Source organism: Lissotriton vulgaris, unplaced genomic scaffold, assembly GCF_964263255.1.
Source record: "Lissotriton vulgaris unplaced genomic scaffold, aLisVul1.2 SCAFFOLD_1899, whole genome shotgun sequence".
Classification (NCBI taxonomy): domain Eukaryota; kingdom Metazoa; phylum Chordata; class Amphibia; order Caudata; family Salamandridae; genus Lissotriton; species Lissotriton vulgaris.
The window spans coordinates 388,476-407,023 of NW_028248783.1; the positions used below are offsets into that span (position 1 = coordinate 388,476).

Here is an 18,548-nt window from a genome sequence, read left to right on the forward strand (position 1 = left end):
GCCACTGTATCTTTCTTCCCTATTTCCTTTATCCTTCTTTCCTCATACAGAGATCACCCCAACAAATCTCTCCCCACTGCCTGAATCTTGGGTCGCTCAGGGGATAATTGCAAAAACAACAATTGATGGACAGAATGCAGAACAAGGTCATACATTCACCCCAGTACAGATACTGAGCCTAAATCCATCGTTTTTTTGCACTCCACACCACTCGAGTTCAGACATGGCCATATGCAAATCAGCCTTGACCCTGTGCCTCATGGGAACAGTCCGGCCTGAACTGCCAAGCCATGTCTTTCCTGGACCGGAATCAAACAGGGGATAACCAACATATTGTGATCATTTGTTTTGCTGGGAGCAACTCAACACTACAAACCAATGCTGTATTTTTTTCTTCTTGGGCTTAGGGATTGTCCTTAGAAGAGGCAGTGTTTGAGAGTAGTCTCTCTCCTGATGGTTGACAGATCTTGTGATCTCATCACCACTGCCTACCTACATGCCCCTGCAAGCAGGTGTGTTGTGCCCCCGCTTTACCAGCTACGGTGGGAGTGGGTCAGGTTCCCTTGCATCACTTGCTTTGGTTCAAAGTTTGGGGTATTTAAATTTTCTGGCTACTCCTTTGCCTGCATGTCCAGGTCCTGTGTACAAATGTGGTATCATGGCTCTTACATTTCAGGCATGTCGATGATGTACTCTGGTATATCCTGTTCAGGTTCGCAGGTGTAAAGTATGTGCGGTGTAGGAAGTGAAAGTGTAGTAACCTAGCATTGCTAGCAACAGTAAGACACATACTCTCTGGTTCTCTCTGGTCTTCTAGAGGGTTGGTAGGTCATTATCCTTTGCCTGCCGTGCTCTCAGAGATATCTTCTCCCAGTCATCCTTCAATGCTGCATGTAATTGGGAGATCAGCCTACCTACCCCCTGTGCCTGTTTTCAACATCACTTCCAATGTGTGGGAGGGATTGAAAGGCTCATTAAATGGCATTGGAGTGAATGAAAGAAAAACATGACAAAATGAACTCACTGCACGGTCTGGAGCTATGCGGCAGTGCAACCGTTCTGGCATAAAATACATTCCTGTCTGGGTCGGGTCCTGTCCTGGCATCTTCCATTCGATCCGAAGCTTTTCTTACTTAACAGTATCGAAGGGATAGGAAGACATCACTACAAACAACAATTACTATTTTTGGGACTCACTCTTGCCAAGCGGGACATTGCCCAAACATGGAAGGGGACCTCCAAGCCGTCAATGGATGGGTGGAGAAAGGTCATGGACAGATGAATGGGGGCTGAAATTGTGTTGTACCAAAAACATAGGAAGTATGGTCTCGTTGGGCAACATATCGCGGCACAGATATGCCTCCCCTGCCTTCTCCAGACCCTCTTTAAACCAGGCAATCAAATCAAGATAGGTACGATGATTCGCTCTGTCACCTACAGACGTACACCTTGACATTTTTCCCCACAGTAAAACATGTAGTAACCTGTGCCAAGTTTAGTTATTGTGCCTGTCTGTTCACAGGCAATATTGTTGTTTGGCTAAAATTGGTACTATCTCATACAACCGGTAACTACAGAAAATATTGACTTCAAAATATCGAATTACATTAATATCGAAGTAAAAATATAGAATGGACAGAATATCAAATGGACAGAATATAGTCAACAAAAATATCGAATTTGAGGTAGGTAATTTAATATCAATTTTTATAAATATAGAAAGTCAAAATATCGAAGTAGATAATATAGGTATTAAAATATATCGAATTTTTAATAATATCGAATTTTTTAAAGTGTTTTCTATGTTAGTACATGTGTGAAAAGTGTATATTTTTGTATAATTTATTTTAAGTAATGAATTTTAAGTTATTTAATTTTTGCGTAATTTAATTCTATAGCGGGTTGTGGGTATATAGGGCAAAAGGGCAGGAAGTAATTTAATTGTGATTAATTAAATATTTTAATTTGTTTTTGGTATTTATTTTGAATTAATTGTTAATTAATTTTTAATTGTTAATTAATTTTTAATTGCTAATTAATGAATTGGTAATTGCTAATTAATTTGTATTAATAGGTAATGCATTTTAATAATGAATATTTATTTGTATTTTTAATTGATTACTTATTACATTATATTCAATTGGTAATTACTTTTATTACATTTTTTATTGATATTGATATTTAATTTCTTTTTATTAACATATTAAATATTTACTTTCTCTACTGTTGCACTCTCTGGAGTGGGAATAGTAATTGTAACCCCTACGCTATCCAGCGCTTTCCCTACTGTTGCACTCTCTGGAGTGGGAATAGTAATTTTAACCACAGCGCTATCCAATGCTTTCCCTACTGTTGCACTCTCTGGAGTGGGAATAGTAATTTTAACCCCTACGCTATCCAACGCTTTCCCTACTCTTGAACTCCCTGGAGTGGGAATAGTAACTTTTACCCCTACGCTATCCAACGTTTTCTCTACTGTTGCACTCACTGGAGTGGGAATAGTATTTTTTACCCCTACGCTATCCAACGCTTTCCCTACTGTTGCACTCACTGGAGTGAGAATAGTAATTTTTACCCCCACCGCTATCCAACGCTCTCCCTACTGTTGCACTCTCTGGAGTCGGAATAGTAATTTTAACCCCTACTCTATCCAACGCTTTCCCTACTTTTGCACTCTCAGGAGTGGGAATAGTAATTTTTACCCCTACACTATCCAACGTTTTCCCTACTGTTGAACTCTGGAGTGGGAATAGTAATTTTTCCCCTACGCTAGCCAACGCTTTCCCTACTGTTGCACTCACTGGAGTGGGAATCGTTATTTTTACCCCTATGCTATCCAATGCTTTCCCTACTGTTGCACTCACTGGAGTGGTAACAGTAAATTTTACCCTCCTGCTATCCTACGGTAAGAATATTGTATATTTTTTTATCAATATCATGTTAATATATATATATATGTTTTAAAAAATAAATGTTTAATTATTTAATAATTTTAAGGTTTTTTAAGTATTTTTAAGTATAATTTAGTTAATTATTTTTAATACTTTTTTAATTTTAAATTATTTTAAAGACCTTTAAAATAATTCGATATTTTGACTAACTATATATATTTTGTAACGATATTTTTGATTCAATATTTTTGTACTTAGCTGTTTGTAGATAGGAATTCGATATTTTTGTAGTCGATATTTTAACCTCGATATTTTTGTAATTCTATATTAGTGTAATCGATATTTTGTCAATGATCCTATACAACCTGTATCCAAAATATATGCTTCGGGCACCGCCCGTCATGTACCGTAAAACTCAATAGAATCTGTTAATAAAAAAAAAATCACTGAAAGATTGCTGAAATAAACCAGGGCTTAGTGCTTAAAACAATTAGGTCATCCACCTGATTTAAGTTTAGTGGATTGACTACTCCTTCCCAAATTCCTTCTACCATATTACAAATGCCATAGGATACAGTGGATGAGATATTCTTTAAGATTGTGGTGCAGTGTACCCTCTGCCAAACTCTTTATTAAGCCCTTAGTTGGCTCTGTACGTAGTGTGTCTGTGTATGTAGCCACACCATTTCTAGAAGTGTGTGGTGGTCATTATTTTGTTCTTTTTCAACAGACTCTCTTCGTCATGTGCCACTTTGCACTTTCCAGAGATGAGCTCAACTTCCCAGAGCCGGACCGGTTCCTGCCCCAGCGCTGGCTGCGAGATGGAGGCATGAAGCACCATCCCTTCAGCTCCATCCCCTTTGGATATGGGGTACGAGCCTGCGTGGGCCGTCGAATCGCAGAGCTGGAGATGCACTTAGCACTGTCACGGGTGAGTAGGCGGCTTCTGTTCCTCACTTGAAGGTGATGCCTCTACAGGAAATGCAAGTCCACCATGAGATGGAGATCAGACTGTATAGAAGGATCTGATGCATCAGCTGGTACGTTCAGTAGGCAGGGTCTCTTGAATGCATCAGTCATAATATGAGTTTAAGGAGTGGTTTGCTGACATTTAAACAATTGGACCAGAGTACACGACTATAATGACTTTTGAAAATGAATGCTGCAATTGGAAATGTTGCATTTCCTGGCTAGGGGCCATTTTAAGTAGTCTCAGTGTCACTATTCAAAGATACCTCAATTTTTGACATTAATATCATTTTTATGTTTTCTAAGAGCATTGCTTATTTGTAATTCAGCTCAGAAGACTGCAACTTGACTAGCTATAGTTTTTGTGGTCTGGCTTGATGCAGCTGTCGCCAGACAAGTATATGAGAATCATCAGGAGAATAGATGCCCACATGTTAGGAGTCAGAAGTACATTTTTTAAGTGGAAATAAGTTGTGGGCTTCTGCAGAACAAGTGCTTGCCCACCAAACAGCTGTGATCATTTTGTTTATTTTTCCAGCTGCCTGTGCTTGAACTTTCAGGGACACATACATGACATTGTAATGTTATGTTATGTTATGTTATGTTACTGTAGTTTTATATAGCGCAAATCACCACTGGTCTCTAAGCGCTTTTAAAAAAAGAAAGGAACACAACACATAGCTATCGGTGGCGCGCCCCCCACCCAGTTGGCAATTTACGTTAGAGATGTCATCTTTTTAAACAGATGAGTTTTTAACGCCTTTCTAAAGGGTAGCAGCATTGGCTCCCCTTGCAAAGTTGCCAGAAGCTCGTTCCAGATTTGAGGGAGGAGGACCGACAGAGCTCACCCTCCCTTAGATTTAAGGTTGAATCTCAAAGGGGTTAGTTTGCAGGCTTCAGAGGAGCGCAAGGTTCTGCCCGGCACATACTTCCTCAGACGATCTTTGATATATTTGGGAGCCTCTCCATAGATAGCTTTATGGGCTATGCAGAGACACTTGAATTGCACTCGGTGCTCAATGGGCAGCCAGTACAACCTCTGAAGAAGGGGCGTTGCTCGTGTGCTCCGTGGTAGTGAGAAAATCAGCCTGGCCGCATCATTCTGGACCACCTGTAGTTTCTTAAGGAGCTTTCGAGGGAGACCCAGATAAAGAGCGTTTCCATAGTCCAACCTCGAGATGATTGTGGCAGACACAATGGTTTGTAATGTCGAGGCAGAAAGAATGGGAACAAGTCTTCGCAGCTGCCTTAGTAGACCTACACAAGAGCCTACAACCGAGAGGACTTGGGGAGCCATTGACAGTTCTGCGTCAATTTTTAAGCCTAAGCTTTTTACGGCTCTTCCTGGGATTGGTACCTCCCCAAGTTCGGGAGGCCAGAAAAGCTCACACCAGGGGCTTTCTTGATTTGATATATTAAGTACCTCAGTTTTGTCCGGGTTAACTTTCAGGAGATTGTTTGCCATCCAATTAACCGTAAACCTAAGAAGTTTTTTCACTGCGTCCTGTGCCTGACTGGTGTTGTCAAGTTGGACCAGCAGTTGTGTGTCATCTGCATAATTAAAAATTTGACAGTTTCTGTGCGTTAACTCCTCCACTAAAGGTTGTAAATAGATGTTGAATAAAAGTGGGGACAGTGCCGATCCCTGAGGAACGCCACAGGTCACACCACTAGCAGAGGATAGTTAGTCTTCCATTTGCACTCTCTGAGTCCGGCCTGTAAGGAAGGATTTAAGCCATTTAAAAGCTTGCCCTGTTATTCCCAGGTTCAGCAGGATGACATGGCTAACCGTGTCGAAAGCCGCTGACAGATGCTATTAAAGTGCCTTAGATAACTAGAAAAGTTATCTTATATTTCTTTGGCAGCAGCACAGATCTGAGTAGGGCACCTTTATACCAACACCAATATTATTTTACAGTTCTTTGCTTCAAACGCGAATACCTGTCATTCCCATGCTATTGACTTTCAATGCTTCCCATTACCATACAATATTCCTTTAAAGCCAGACCTATTGGCATTACTATTGCTTATTTTAAATGTTGTGGTTGCTAGAAGCAAAACATTCTAGAATAACCTCTTCTTCCTCACTTTGTGACATTAATGGAAAATCTTCCCCGCCTCTCTTTCAACAAGTTGTAGATCTTACATTCCCCCACCCTGATTCTGTGAACTGCAGAGAATCTCCCAACAATATTTGTGGCTGCTGTAGGACACCTTCACAGCCTCAGCATCCAAACTCTCATTACTTGTCTTCCATTGTGAGAGCTGCAAAAGTAAAAAGTTCCATATCTTTCCTCCCAAAATCCCTAGAGAAGCACACTTTGCACCTCCCTACAGCTTTCGAATATAGCTTTTCTTTGGAGCCTGAACAGGAACAATGTACAGCTAGGTTTGAACAGGATAGACGTTGTTTCATGCATTGAGCGATGCCCCGGTGCAGGACAGGTGAACAGAGAAAGGTTTCGGCAGGTGAAGCCAGCATGGCATTTCCCCTGGTAGTGAATAGAGTAGGTGCTGTGTGTTTAGCAGAAATCACGCACATACCGAACTGTATGTACATGAGTCCACAAGTCTCCTACAACCACAAACGTATGCCTCATATTGTTATCTTTTTCCACAAGGCAGGATTTGTCTAATTTGCTTGTTGTCCAGTATAACCTCACAAAATCAGTGGTTGGGGGTTAATTATTTCCTTACTGATACCAGTTTTCTAAAGTGTGGTCAGGTATTTCTATCAAATGTGTACTGAAATAGCACAGGTGAGACTATGTGGCTGTGGCTGACAGCACAATGAGTGCATGTTGGGCCCATATCCGGCGGCTATTATGTTGGGTCTGCGCTTTCTCCAAGCCCCGTTACATGGTCGGACATTTAGTAGAAGACAAAGGTTCAGGGGCGAGACGTACATAGGATTGGCTTTGCGATTATCAAATAGCAAATTTTTGTGATTCGCTATTTGGGAAACGCAAACACCCACATACTAATGTGTCTTTGACAAATTTTGTAATTTCCAGTGTGTAGCAAATCTACCTACCTCATTAATATTTATGAGGTAAGTCTCGGTTTGCAACCCTTTGTGAATCACTAAAATCACAGGGATGGTGGCCTGTTTGGGTCATCAGACTACCATGTCTGTGATTTCCTTAAAGAAAAACGGGTCGCATTTCAAAATATAAATTGAAAAGTTTTCTTTTCATTTCCCCCACTTGGGGACCCCTTCTCATTTGCAAATGGGTTACCACCAACTCGGAGTGACAAAATGTGAATGTTTTGCGGCCGCATTTTGGTCACACAACATTTACACATACCACTAGGAAGGACCACCCTGAACACGCCATCTCCTAATACTGAATCGCATACCCAATTTGCGATTTGGTGATAGGTTACAGAATCAGAAATTGGGCATTTGTACATACAAAAAAACAGTTTGCAGTTGCAAAAGTCCAGATTCTGCAAATTGGGACATTAGTGACCTCAATAAAGCATCGGACATCTGGCCCCATATGTACAAAGCCTTTTTCCGGTCACAAACAGCCTGATTCAAAGAACCTGTCCATTTGCAACAGGAAAAATGCTTTTTTTAAATGTACAAAATATGATTCGCATTTTGCATTTTCAAACTAGTATTTGGAAGGGTCATGTTTAGGGCGTCCCTTCCTAAAACCAAATCAAAATGTTAAGTATTTATTTATTTATACTGTTTTAAGATCGAATTCCGATCACAAAACTGTAATATTTTACCACAAGTTTAAAAGCTTTTTCAGCAACCCCTGATGAAATTAGTTTTTTTATCTATACTGATGATGGATAATATCCAGAAACACATGTGTCTAGAGATTTACAGCACTATCTGCACCAACTTTGGTGAAACACTGCAGCTAATATTCAAATAAGCATTTAGTGTGAACTGTATTTACCAAAATGCTAAGGTACGACCTGTGGTGGGAGGTGAGGCAGTGTGCTCCCCCCCCCCTTCTGAGTAATGACGTTCTACCAACATTTCTATGTGCATGGGCTCTGTGAAAACAAAATGCACATATGGGTGTTGTGTGGTTGAGGTCAGTAATGTTAAATATTTTGTTTTCTATACTAATGCAGTTTGATTGTTTCATATTTTGGTATGATACCTGGGTGAGTGCTAACACATTTATGCACGAGATCACTGGATGACCATTTTCACAGGGATGCAAACTACCACTGGTTTTGTGCTTTCACAGCTGTGCAAGATATTGTGAAATGACTGCTGTCGTAGTGCCGCAAGGTACCCCTGATTGAGCACTGTTACAGGTGCACTCGATATCCCTGATTGAGCACTGTCACAGGTGTGTTCGATACACAAAGATGAGCACTGTAACAGGTATGCCTGAAATACATAGATGAGCACTGGCACAGTGCTAGAAAAGGGTCGTCTCTGAAGGGTCAACCCCAAACTTTTTGCCTTCCTGCTTGTCCTTTTATGCTGATACTTTTTGTTGGACTTTGCCACTGCTGACCAGTTCTAAAATGCGTGTGCTTCTTCCCTTAATATGGAAACATTGGTTTATACACTATTGGTATATTTAATTTACTCTTAAATTCCTTGTAAATTATATCATATACCCAAGGCCTGTAAATTAAATTCTACCAGTGGTTCTGCAGTACTGATTGTGCCGCCCACAGAAGTAGCCTTCCAAACTTGTCTTAAGCCTGCCACTAAAGGCCTGTGTGTGCAGTATACTGGCAGTTCAACTCAGCATTTAAAACCGTTTGCCAAGCCTTACACTCCCCTTTTATTACACATAAGTCACTTCTAAGGTAGGCACTTGATAGCCCATAAGGGAGGGTGCTGTGTAAGTAAAAGGTAAGACCTGTACTTTTATGTTTTGGTTGTCCTGGTAGTGACCAGCACCCAATTTCGTTCTTCACGACTGTGAGGCCTACTCCTCTCATGGGTTAACATTGGGAATTCCTAAATACACTTTTAAGTTGTAATTCCTGATTAGAAGCGAAAAGTTTAGTCATGTTTTATATCTTTGGAAGGGTAATGATAAATCCTTGTTATTGGTAAAATTGGATTTAACATTACTATTTTAAGAAAAGCCCCTTTTAGAAAGTGGACATTTCTCTGCTCTTACTACTCTGTGTGTCTGCAGACTATTTGGGGTGTGTGCAAGCTACAGTTTGTGCATTCCCTTCTAAACACACACAAACACATGAAGGCTAGGTGTGCCTATATACTCATCAGCAATCTGATGGCTCCTCCGGACTATAAGGTGGTGGGAAGCTGACACACCTGAATAGGCAGTGTCCTGTTCCCACACATAGGGCTGAATACCCCTTACTGGCAGTCTGGAGCCAGGGCTGTGAAGAAAGAACCACTTTGCACTTCAAGGACCCTTCTTTTAAGTCAACCCCACTTCAAAGGCAGTACTGGTTCTCTGACTCCACCAAAACAGTACACTACTGGACCTGAGAAGAACTTTGCCAGTAAAGCCTGCACTGCTGCTACAAGGAATCTGCTGGACTGCTGCTCTGGAAGAAGTGCATTACTGCTCTGATGTACTGCCTGTTGCTGCTTTCCTCTGACCTGCTGAGGAAAGGGCTTGACCCATCTCACTTGAACCCAGAGTGACTCAGAGGGCTTGTTGGCTTCCCGCCTGTTCTGAAGTCTCAGGGCATTCAAAGACTTCCTACAACCCTGCAACAACACCTGTACTCTGCCATCTGTGAGTACTGCCTTGCCAAGTGGTGCCTGTCTTGTCCTGGGACCTGGTAAGTGACTTTTCTATGCTGACACAGCAGTATCCATGCATCAATGACTTTGCGCCTATCAGAACATGCGCATCTCCTTCCATGCAGTTGCTGCACAACGACATTATTTCGGACTGCTTGCCTCAATGATGATGGACGGCAACGCTCGACGAAGAGGCATCGCCTGGCTCGCAAAGGGGTTCATCTATGAAGCCTCACCAACTCTGTGGATCAGAACTTACGCATCACCTACATTCAAAGGATCAACGATGAATCATCACCTCCTCTGCTCCTCGCTTCAGGTATTTGACGTAGACACATCTTCCATCCAAGGTACTTTTTCATCTGGACTTGCGTGAGTCCTGTAGCCAGCCTGTACTCCATTGCAGTTGGCCTGAACTTTGGATTTGCCCGGGTCTAGCGCAACCAGATATCCCCGGTATGCGCTTTATGACTTTAAGCACTATATTTTAATTTAATCTTTAGAAATTCATAACTTTCTTATTGGATTTGTGTCATTTTGGTCTTGTTTTACACATAAAATTAGTGTATATTCTTTTAACCCTGTGTGGAGTCTTTTTGTGGTGCTTTCATTTTGTCACGGTGTGCTGTGTTGCACAAATTCTTTAAACATTACCTCTTAGATATGTTGGAACTGCTCTGTGTCAAGCTACCAGAAAGTGAGCACAAGTTAAGATTTAGTTTGCATCTTGCTTACCCTGACTAGATTGGTTGTCCCTACTTGGACAAGGTGCATACCTCTGCCAACTAGATACCCCATATCTAACACACAGGCATGCCTGATACCCATGGATGAGCACTGTCACAGGTATGTGTGGTACCCATGGATGAGCTCTGTCACAGGTATCTCTGATACCCATGGATGAGCACTGTCACAAGTATGCCTGATATCCCTTGTTGAGCACTGGCACAGAAATGCCTGATGCCCATGGATTAGAAGTATCACCATGCCACCTCAGTGTGGACCCAGTCATATGCATGCCCTATTATCCTGCCTTCTGTAATAACACACCTCCTGTCCTTTACCTTGCAGATAATCCAGATGTTTGAAATAGGACCTGACCCGACAGGGGAGGAGGTGAAGCACATCTCACGCATTGTGCTGGCTGCAGACAGGCCGGTTAACCTGCAGTTCATCGAGAGGGTTCCATCACTCTGATCCCTGCCAGCACCGTGCTCTTGATCTTACTGATACCGAGTGGTGCCTTACATCAGACAAAGCAATCTTGTACAGCTGTTTGTTGGCAGACGTCGGTGATGTATCAGCCTCCCACTATTCACAGAAGAAACACAACTGAGGAGTTTATCTTAGCTTTACTCCATTTTCTAAGTTGCACTCAGCAATTGACTTTACTGAGAAAATCACTGCTTGTTTCCAGGCAGATATACCTAAAAAGGCAGTAGTGTGTACTAAGACAATTTGATTGGTCACTCACCCAAAAACCTACCTATTTGCTCAATATCCTACCAACCTACTTCATATTCTCTGACCCACACTACCATTCACTCACTGATAAAGTCTTTTTTCATACTTACTAACTCACTACAACTACTATTTCATCAACCTACTTCCATATGCACTTACTCATTTACATCTTCAATGACTGACTCAGTGATTCACTCATCACTCACACAGTCATCGCCTACTCCCTCATACATCCATACACACACTCAGTTCCTGCCATAGCCTTGTCTGCTACAGCTCACCTTCCTTTCAGACCTCTTTGAATGGTCCTCGGATACTGCTCATCTATTGGTATGATTATCATGTTTATTTCTTTTAGGTATTCCCTTTTTTGAAATATATATGTTTGTTATTAGATATAAATGTTGAAATATGAACATCATATTTAATCATTGCCACGTGATAATCAAGTCTGCTTGGGTATGTTCATCTTATTTCATGTGAATCAAATCTCTTGCTCTAGTGATTGTTTTGAAGGATTGCCAAGGTTTCATGGAAACTGATAAGTTTGTTTCTCGTTTATTGTTTTTAAACAAAATTCAAAGTTTCATAGAATGTAAGTTGGTGAAAAGGTGCCAAGGCCTTTTCTGCAAATTGTTGATTCTGAAAAATTCAACAATGATTAGACATGTATAAAACCTGAAAGCAGGGTATGAATAGAAACATTGGGCTTCGTGCCAGAGACGTGAGACAGAGGCCATAAAGAATCGTATCACCGTCCTAAGGTGAAGGCTGCTGGGAGGTACACTTAACCTTCACTATGTGGGCTTATTGGCCTTCCTTTTAACGCAGACAAGAATATGAGACGTAAGTTTGGGATGGGAGGGAAGATTGACGTTGGCCAGCCCCCTGTTCTGCTCGGAGAAGCTTGGGAGCTTGTGGAAGTCTAAAGGGTTTGATAAGTGGGACCTCAATTGGAATCAGCCAGATTAAGGATGTGTGGGGGGGGGGCAGTGTGCAGACATTTGAATCTCTAAAACAACAATACAGTTTGAATGATAATGAACACTTTCGGTACCGTCAGATTAGACACGCCCTTCTTGCCCACATACCTGGAGATACGGTGCTTCCAGAGGCTTCTCCTCTCGAGGACCGAGTGCTAGATGGTCAAATCCCAGAAAAGACTATCTCCTTAATATATAGGAAGCTTGTAAATAATATGGATGACCCGTTGGGACATGTTAGAACTTCGTGGGGGGCAGATGGATTGGAATTAGATGATGAGGACTGGGTAGAGGCAGTCTCCTCCCCTAAAGTGGTTGCAGTTCAGATGAGGCTCAGATTGGTGCAGCTGAAGATCTTACATAGGTCATATCTCACAGGGCCGAGACTAGTGCGGTGAGCGGCGAGTGTAGAAGAGGTTGTGGAGAACTTGGCACTTTCACGCATATCCTTTGGCACTGTGAGGAGATACGGAACTTCTGGGCAAAGATACATGATGAGATGAAAGAAGTACTGGGGGAGGAGATACGACCGGAAGCCCGGAGATGTATACTAAATGTATGGGAACGCACAGATTTGAACGGGTATCTGAAGCAGTGGGTGACGTTGGCATGTATGGTGGCGAAGCGGAATATTGCTCAGTTGTGGGGAGCCAGCCAGCCACCCTGGATTACTAAATGGGCCGAAGATCTAGAGATTGGTGTATGTTCAGGGAGAGGGCAGGGTATGTGGCCAGGGGTTTGTCCTGAGAAGTGGGGGAAGATCTGGGGGGCTTGGAATAGTTATCGCAGCGAATTATGCACACCCCCGATGCGGCAAATGGAAGCAGAAGTACAGGAATCCCCGTGATCCCAAATTTTATGCATATTGTAATATATGATTCTGTACGAATTACAAATCAAACCTCACAATGATGACAATTGTTGTTCACCTGATGCTATTGTTTCTTTTGTTCCTTTTCAATAAAAAGAATAATAATTAAAAAAAAAGAATATCAGACGTTGCTAATATCTGAAGATTCGCTTAATTGTTCTGGAGAGGTATGCAAGCGTGAATCATCTTTGAAACTCACAATTAGGCTTCTTCTTTGGTGTTGCAGGAAACCGAAGAGATGAGGACAGGTCTGGGGATTTCAATGCAGAAAAATCTTGTCATTTCAGCATGTGACAGTGCTGTTTGCTGTCCACTATCTCGGTAAATTTTGCCATTACTATGTTATTGACTTTCATTGTAGTCATTCTTCATAGTATGTGCACTGGGATAAGATTTTAAAATAAAAATAAATCATTAAAATAGTCCCCTGGTTTCCCTGTGTTGGTTGGTGTACCTTCTCATTATGAAAGAGGGTTTGTATTCCGCACACGTCCCTGTGATATCTCATAAGATTGACTGTTACCTGAAACACATCCCACATCAGATCACACATCCCATTCGCAGATGGCTTAATGGGTCATCAGGTGGGAGCAGCCGGACTGGCTTCTGTCTTGGGTTGGCACATTACCACAGTTCTCAGTGTCAGGAGGTCGAGAAAGCCCACTCTTGGACCGTGTTCAGGACGAGTTATCCAGGAAACGTATACAGTAGAGTTCTTAGGTGATCTATTGATCCTCTTCAACTTCCACTGTGGTACCCTTGAGTGCTCATTTGCCTTCATTGACTACTCCTTATAGATTTGTGAAGTGATGCTTTTGCAATAGAAGCAGAAAATGGGTGAAGTTTCCAGGGTGAAGTGTGGGACAAGTGAAGCATTTAAGTGCATTTGCACGCTTGATATTTTGACCAGAAGCATGGCGTGGATCCAGCAAGACCTTCAGTTGACATAACCAACAAGAGCGAAAGATGGGTAAATCCTCAGGCTTGACATCAACAAATAGTGTAGAAGAGGAAATAAGACCAAGACGTGAGAATGGCAAAAAGCACAGTGGGAGAAACCCACTTCACACTCTTCTCTTCTAAGAATAGAACGTGGATTAAGCCAATCATTTGCACTGCCACCAAGAGCAGGCAGTGGGCAAAAGCCCACAATTCACACTGCCACTAAAGGTGGAAAGCCTCACACTTATCATCACTATCAAGATTTAGAGATTGGTGGAGACACATGGATTAAATATGCACGTTGATGTTGAAGAGGTTGTCGACTCCTTGTGTATTGCATGTATATGTTTCGTTTTTTATGGTAAGGGTTCAACTATTTAGGTTGGGAGTGGGATAACTGGTCTACTTTGAAGAATACAATAAAACATTAGTGTTAATTTTCTTTTGATGATATCTGTGTACCCCTTTGTAAAGTACATTGCTTCAACAAAGTAGTGCACTGCAAAAGCACTTCCAGATACCAATACGCCACCCATAATTTACATATATGCATCCCATAGCCCAGTACATGTGGGATACGGCCAGATCCAGGTACAGTGACAATTTCGTCCTCTTCAACATCTGCTCTCCAGCTGTACACCCATCACCTGCTTCAATCATCAGACTTGAACCCTGACAAACACGCATAACGAATCAAAGCCCAATCATAACCTTTGCAGTTGCCCAGAGCACACCTGTACTGGTTATGCCTCAAACACGAATGTCTTCTAAAAACTTATCTTTCCTTATCCTAGTTACCTGGTTGGGCTTATGTATCTATCTGTTGTTCGAGTGGAAAGTGCCAGATACATTCGTACTGCAAGCGGTGCGGTACCAGAAAAAAGAGCCCGGTACCAGAATACCATTGTCAAAATGTCACCTGACAGAAATACCGTGTCCCAAATATTGGCTACAAAAATATCGCTTTTGGAGGTCATAACAAAAAATGACATCAGTGATGTCATCAGTGATTTCATTTGAGATGTCATCAGTGATGTCATCAGTGATGTCACTGACCATGTCATGAATGATGTAATATGTGACATCATCAGCAGTGGATTGCGGGCGCGCGAAATATAGTTAGTACAACTAACTATATAGGAGCAATTTCAATGGCTTTTTAAATGCTAATTCCTAACTATATAAGGCTTGAAACCTATGGTTTTTTCAGTGAATTTGCAAGGTTTTTTAAATGCTAATTCCTAACTATATCAGGCGTGAAACCTATATTTTTTTTCAATAAATTTCAAATGTTTTGTAAATGCTAATTCTATTAGCGGATAACGTTTATATATGTTATTATCCTTCTGGGACAACCTGAGCAGCCATCTTGTTTCTCAGGAGATGTGAGGCACAAGAGAGCACAGAACAAGAGTTGAAAACATGAAAAGGGGGCAGGGTTAAGACCCCCTGACCCCCTAGCCCTTCTCAGGGGGTCTCAGAAGGAAGGACCACCAAGTGCAAAAAAACATTTTTTTTTTTAAATCGTGGGGTACACGCACGGTACGCGTACCTACGCATACGGTGCGCGTACCCCGCGATTTTTTTTTTTTGCCCTTGGGGGTCCTTTTTGGGACCCCCTGAGAAGGGCTAGAGGGTTGGGGGTCTCTACCCTGCGCCCTTTTCGAGTTTTCCACTCTTGTTTTGGGCTCTCTTGTGCCTCAGTTCTCCTGAAAAACAAGATGGGAGCCAACACTTCCTGGTTTGGACAGTTTGGAATGTTGACAGTCGACTGCCAGCCAATCAGAAACTCGCTCGTGCACGTAAGGGTACGCGCACGTACGCGTACGGTACACGTACCGTACGCGTACGGTGAGCGCATATAGATATATAATTTGATCAAATTCAATTTTCTCCACAACCACTGGAGGGATTTTCACCAAATATAGAAAAGGCACTATTGCATACCTGTCCCTACTGTAAGGTTTTGCCTCAATGCCCGTCACACTGCAGGAACGACGTATGGCCCAATCCACTACCCTTGCCCCTTAGCGACTAACTGGTAAATAACTCAGCAAGTAGCCAGTGAGCACATGGAGGGGGTGGGAAAGGGGAAAACAAGATAAACAATGGAACTGCTGTGTCGACTGGATAACCCACCATGGAGCCTATAACGCCAACGTGTGACAGTGCCAACACCTACAATACAAAACCCAACAAGGATAAGAAACCAAGCATGGAGAGGAGGGCGTGGACTACCTTTATCCTAATCAGGTAAGTCAGGTGATGCGTGCAACATGGTCACAGAGAGAGGACTAGACCAGATCCTAACACCTACAATTTTGCCAAGTTTCGTGTAATTCCGTTCAGCCGTTCGGGCTGTAGCCGTGTCTAAAGGTCCCATAGAAAATGCCGTTTGAAACATTTCAAATTCAATTTTCTCAAGAACTACTGGAGGGATTTTCACGAAACATAGCAAAGGCACATCTGCATACCAGGCCCTACCATTTTGCCAAGCTTGGTGTAATTCCATTCAGCCGTTCGGGCTGTAGCCTTGTCTAAAGGTGCCTATGGAAATTAACATGGGGAAAACATGTTTTGGGACCCCCCTTTCAGCCCCCGCTTGATGAATCCCCCTGAAACGTTCAGGGAAGGAGCGGAGCAGAGCTGGCCAAAATTCTGGAAAATTACACACAGATTCCTCAATCGGCGCCAAAGTTATTCCCAAGAGAATGTTGAGCGCATACAGATATATAATTTGCTCAAATTCTTTTTCTCAACAACTACTGGAGGGATTTTCACCAAATATAGAAAAGGCACTACTGCATACCTGTCCCTACCATTTTTCCAAGTTTGGTGTAATTCCGTACAGCCGTTCGGGCTGTAGCCGTGTCTAAAGGTCCCATAAAAAATGCCATTTGAAAAATTTCAAATTCTATTTTCTCAAGAACTACTGGAGGGATTTACACCAAACATACAAAAGGCACTGCTGCATACCAGTCCCTACCATTTTGCCAAATCTGGTATAATTCCGTTCAGTCGTTCGAGCTGTAGCCTTGTCAGAATGTCCCTATGGAAATGAACATGGGGAAAACATGTTTTGGGACCCCCCTTTTTTCTCGGTCCCCGCTTGACGAATCCCCCCGAAACTTTCAGGGAAGGAGCGGAGCACAGCGAGGCTAATTTAAGGAAAATTACAGGCAGATCCCTCAATCGGCGCCAAAGTTATTCCCAATAGAATGTTCGGAATTTCCTATGTTAACTAGGTCCTAACTATATATACCTACAGGCGACCGCCAGTAGGTAATATATATATATATGCAGATATCCCCGAGAGTTTGGTAGTGTTTTGACACGCAAGCGCACATATCCTGAATGGAACCATCACCATTCTGACCACACCCGCCAGAAGAGTGCAGCAGCGCCTTGATGGAATTGAGCGTAGCGGTAACCCTGCATGAAACGCTGAGCACCGCCACGCAGCCTCACGGAAGGAGCCGGCAAGGGCAAGCATCCAGCCTGCTAGAGATACGGATATTCATCCGTCCCCATCTCCACTACCGTGATGTCGCCTGGCAGGCGAGGGGAGACTGTCCAACCGACTTTGACCACAGGAGGGGCGCCTTGAAAATACAGGACTTCCAGTCCCAACAGGCACTGAGACATTTGGACTGCCCATCTAGGGGCGTGCCATTGCTATATGGAGGGCTGGAACCTGTACTCCCGTGATGTGTTCGCCTTTCCTCTGAAGAAGAAGGCGGGAGCCTTCGAAACGCGTCAGGAACAACACGGCGAACTGGGATTTGATTGACATTTTCCTGAGCCTCTTTGCTATTCAAGCACGCTGTGGCAATAAAGGCGTTTGAAATAATCTCCCCGAGAGTTTGGTAGTGTTTTGACACACGAGCGCACATATATATATATATATATACATATATACACACACAAACACATACAATCTAATACAAAAAATTCTATTATACATTAAAACTTGAAACTATTTAAAAATCTTTCAACTTAAATTTTCCACTTCAGTCAGTGCAACAGAAGGGAAAGTGTTGGATAGCAGAGGGGTAAACATTACTATTCCCACTCCAATGAGTGCAACAGTAGGGAAAGTGTTGGACAGTGGAGGGGTAAGAATTACTATTCCCACTCCAGTCCTTGCAACAGTAAGGAAAGTGTTGGATAGTGGAGGGGGAAAAATTACTATTCCCACTCCAATGAGTGCAACAGTAGGGAAAGTGTTGGACAGTGAAGGGGCAAAAATTACTATTCCCACTCCAGTCCTTGCAACAGTAAGGAAGTGTTGGATAGTGGAGGGGGAAAAATTACTATTCCCACTCCAATGAGTGCAACTGTAGGGAAAGTGTCGGATAGCAAAGGGGTAAAAATTACTATTTCCACTCCAGTGAGTGCAACAGTAGGGAACGTGCTGGATAGCGGAGGGGTAAAAATTACTATTTCCACTCCGGTGAGTGCAACAATAGGTAAAGTGTTGGATAACGGAGGGGAAAAAATGACTATTCCCACTACAGTTAGTGCAACAATATGGAAAGTGTTGGGTAGCGGCGGGGTAAAAAGGACTATTCCCACTCCAATAAGTGTAACAGTAGAGAAAGTGTTGGATAGCAGAGGGGTAAAAATTACTTTCCCACTCCAATGAGTGCAACAGTAGGGAAAGTGTTGGACAGTGGAGGGGTAAAAATTACTATTCCCACTCCAGTCCTTGCAAC

The 18,548-nt window shown here is 42.5% G+C and overlaps 1 protein-coding gene across 1 annotated transcript in view; it reads left to right on the plus strand.

Moving 5' to 3' along the window:
- LOC147663830 (sterol 26-hydroxylase, mitochondrial-like) overlaps positions 1 to 13,080 on the plus strand; it is a 258,274-nt gene extending 245,194 nt beyond the window's left edge. The window contains exons 8-9 of the mRNA XM_086950175.1: positions 3,622 to 3,822; positions 10,645 to 13,080. Of these exons, the coding sequence (XP_086806301.1) occupies positions 3,622 to 3,822; positions 10,645 to 10,770 (327 nt within the window). The 3' untranslated portion in view covers positions 10,771 to 13,080. The remainder of the gene's footprint in view (positions 1 to 3,621; positions 3,823 to 10,644) is intronic.
- Positions 13,081 to 18,548: the final 5,468 nt, after the last annotated feature.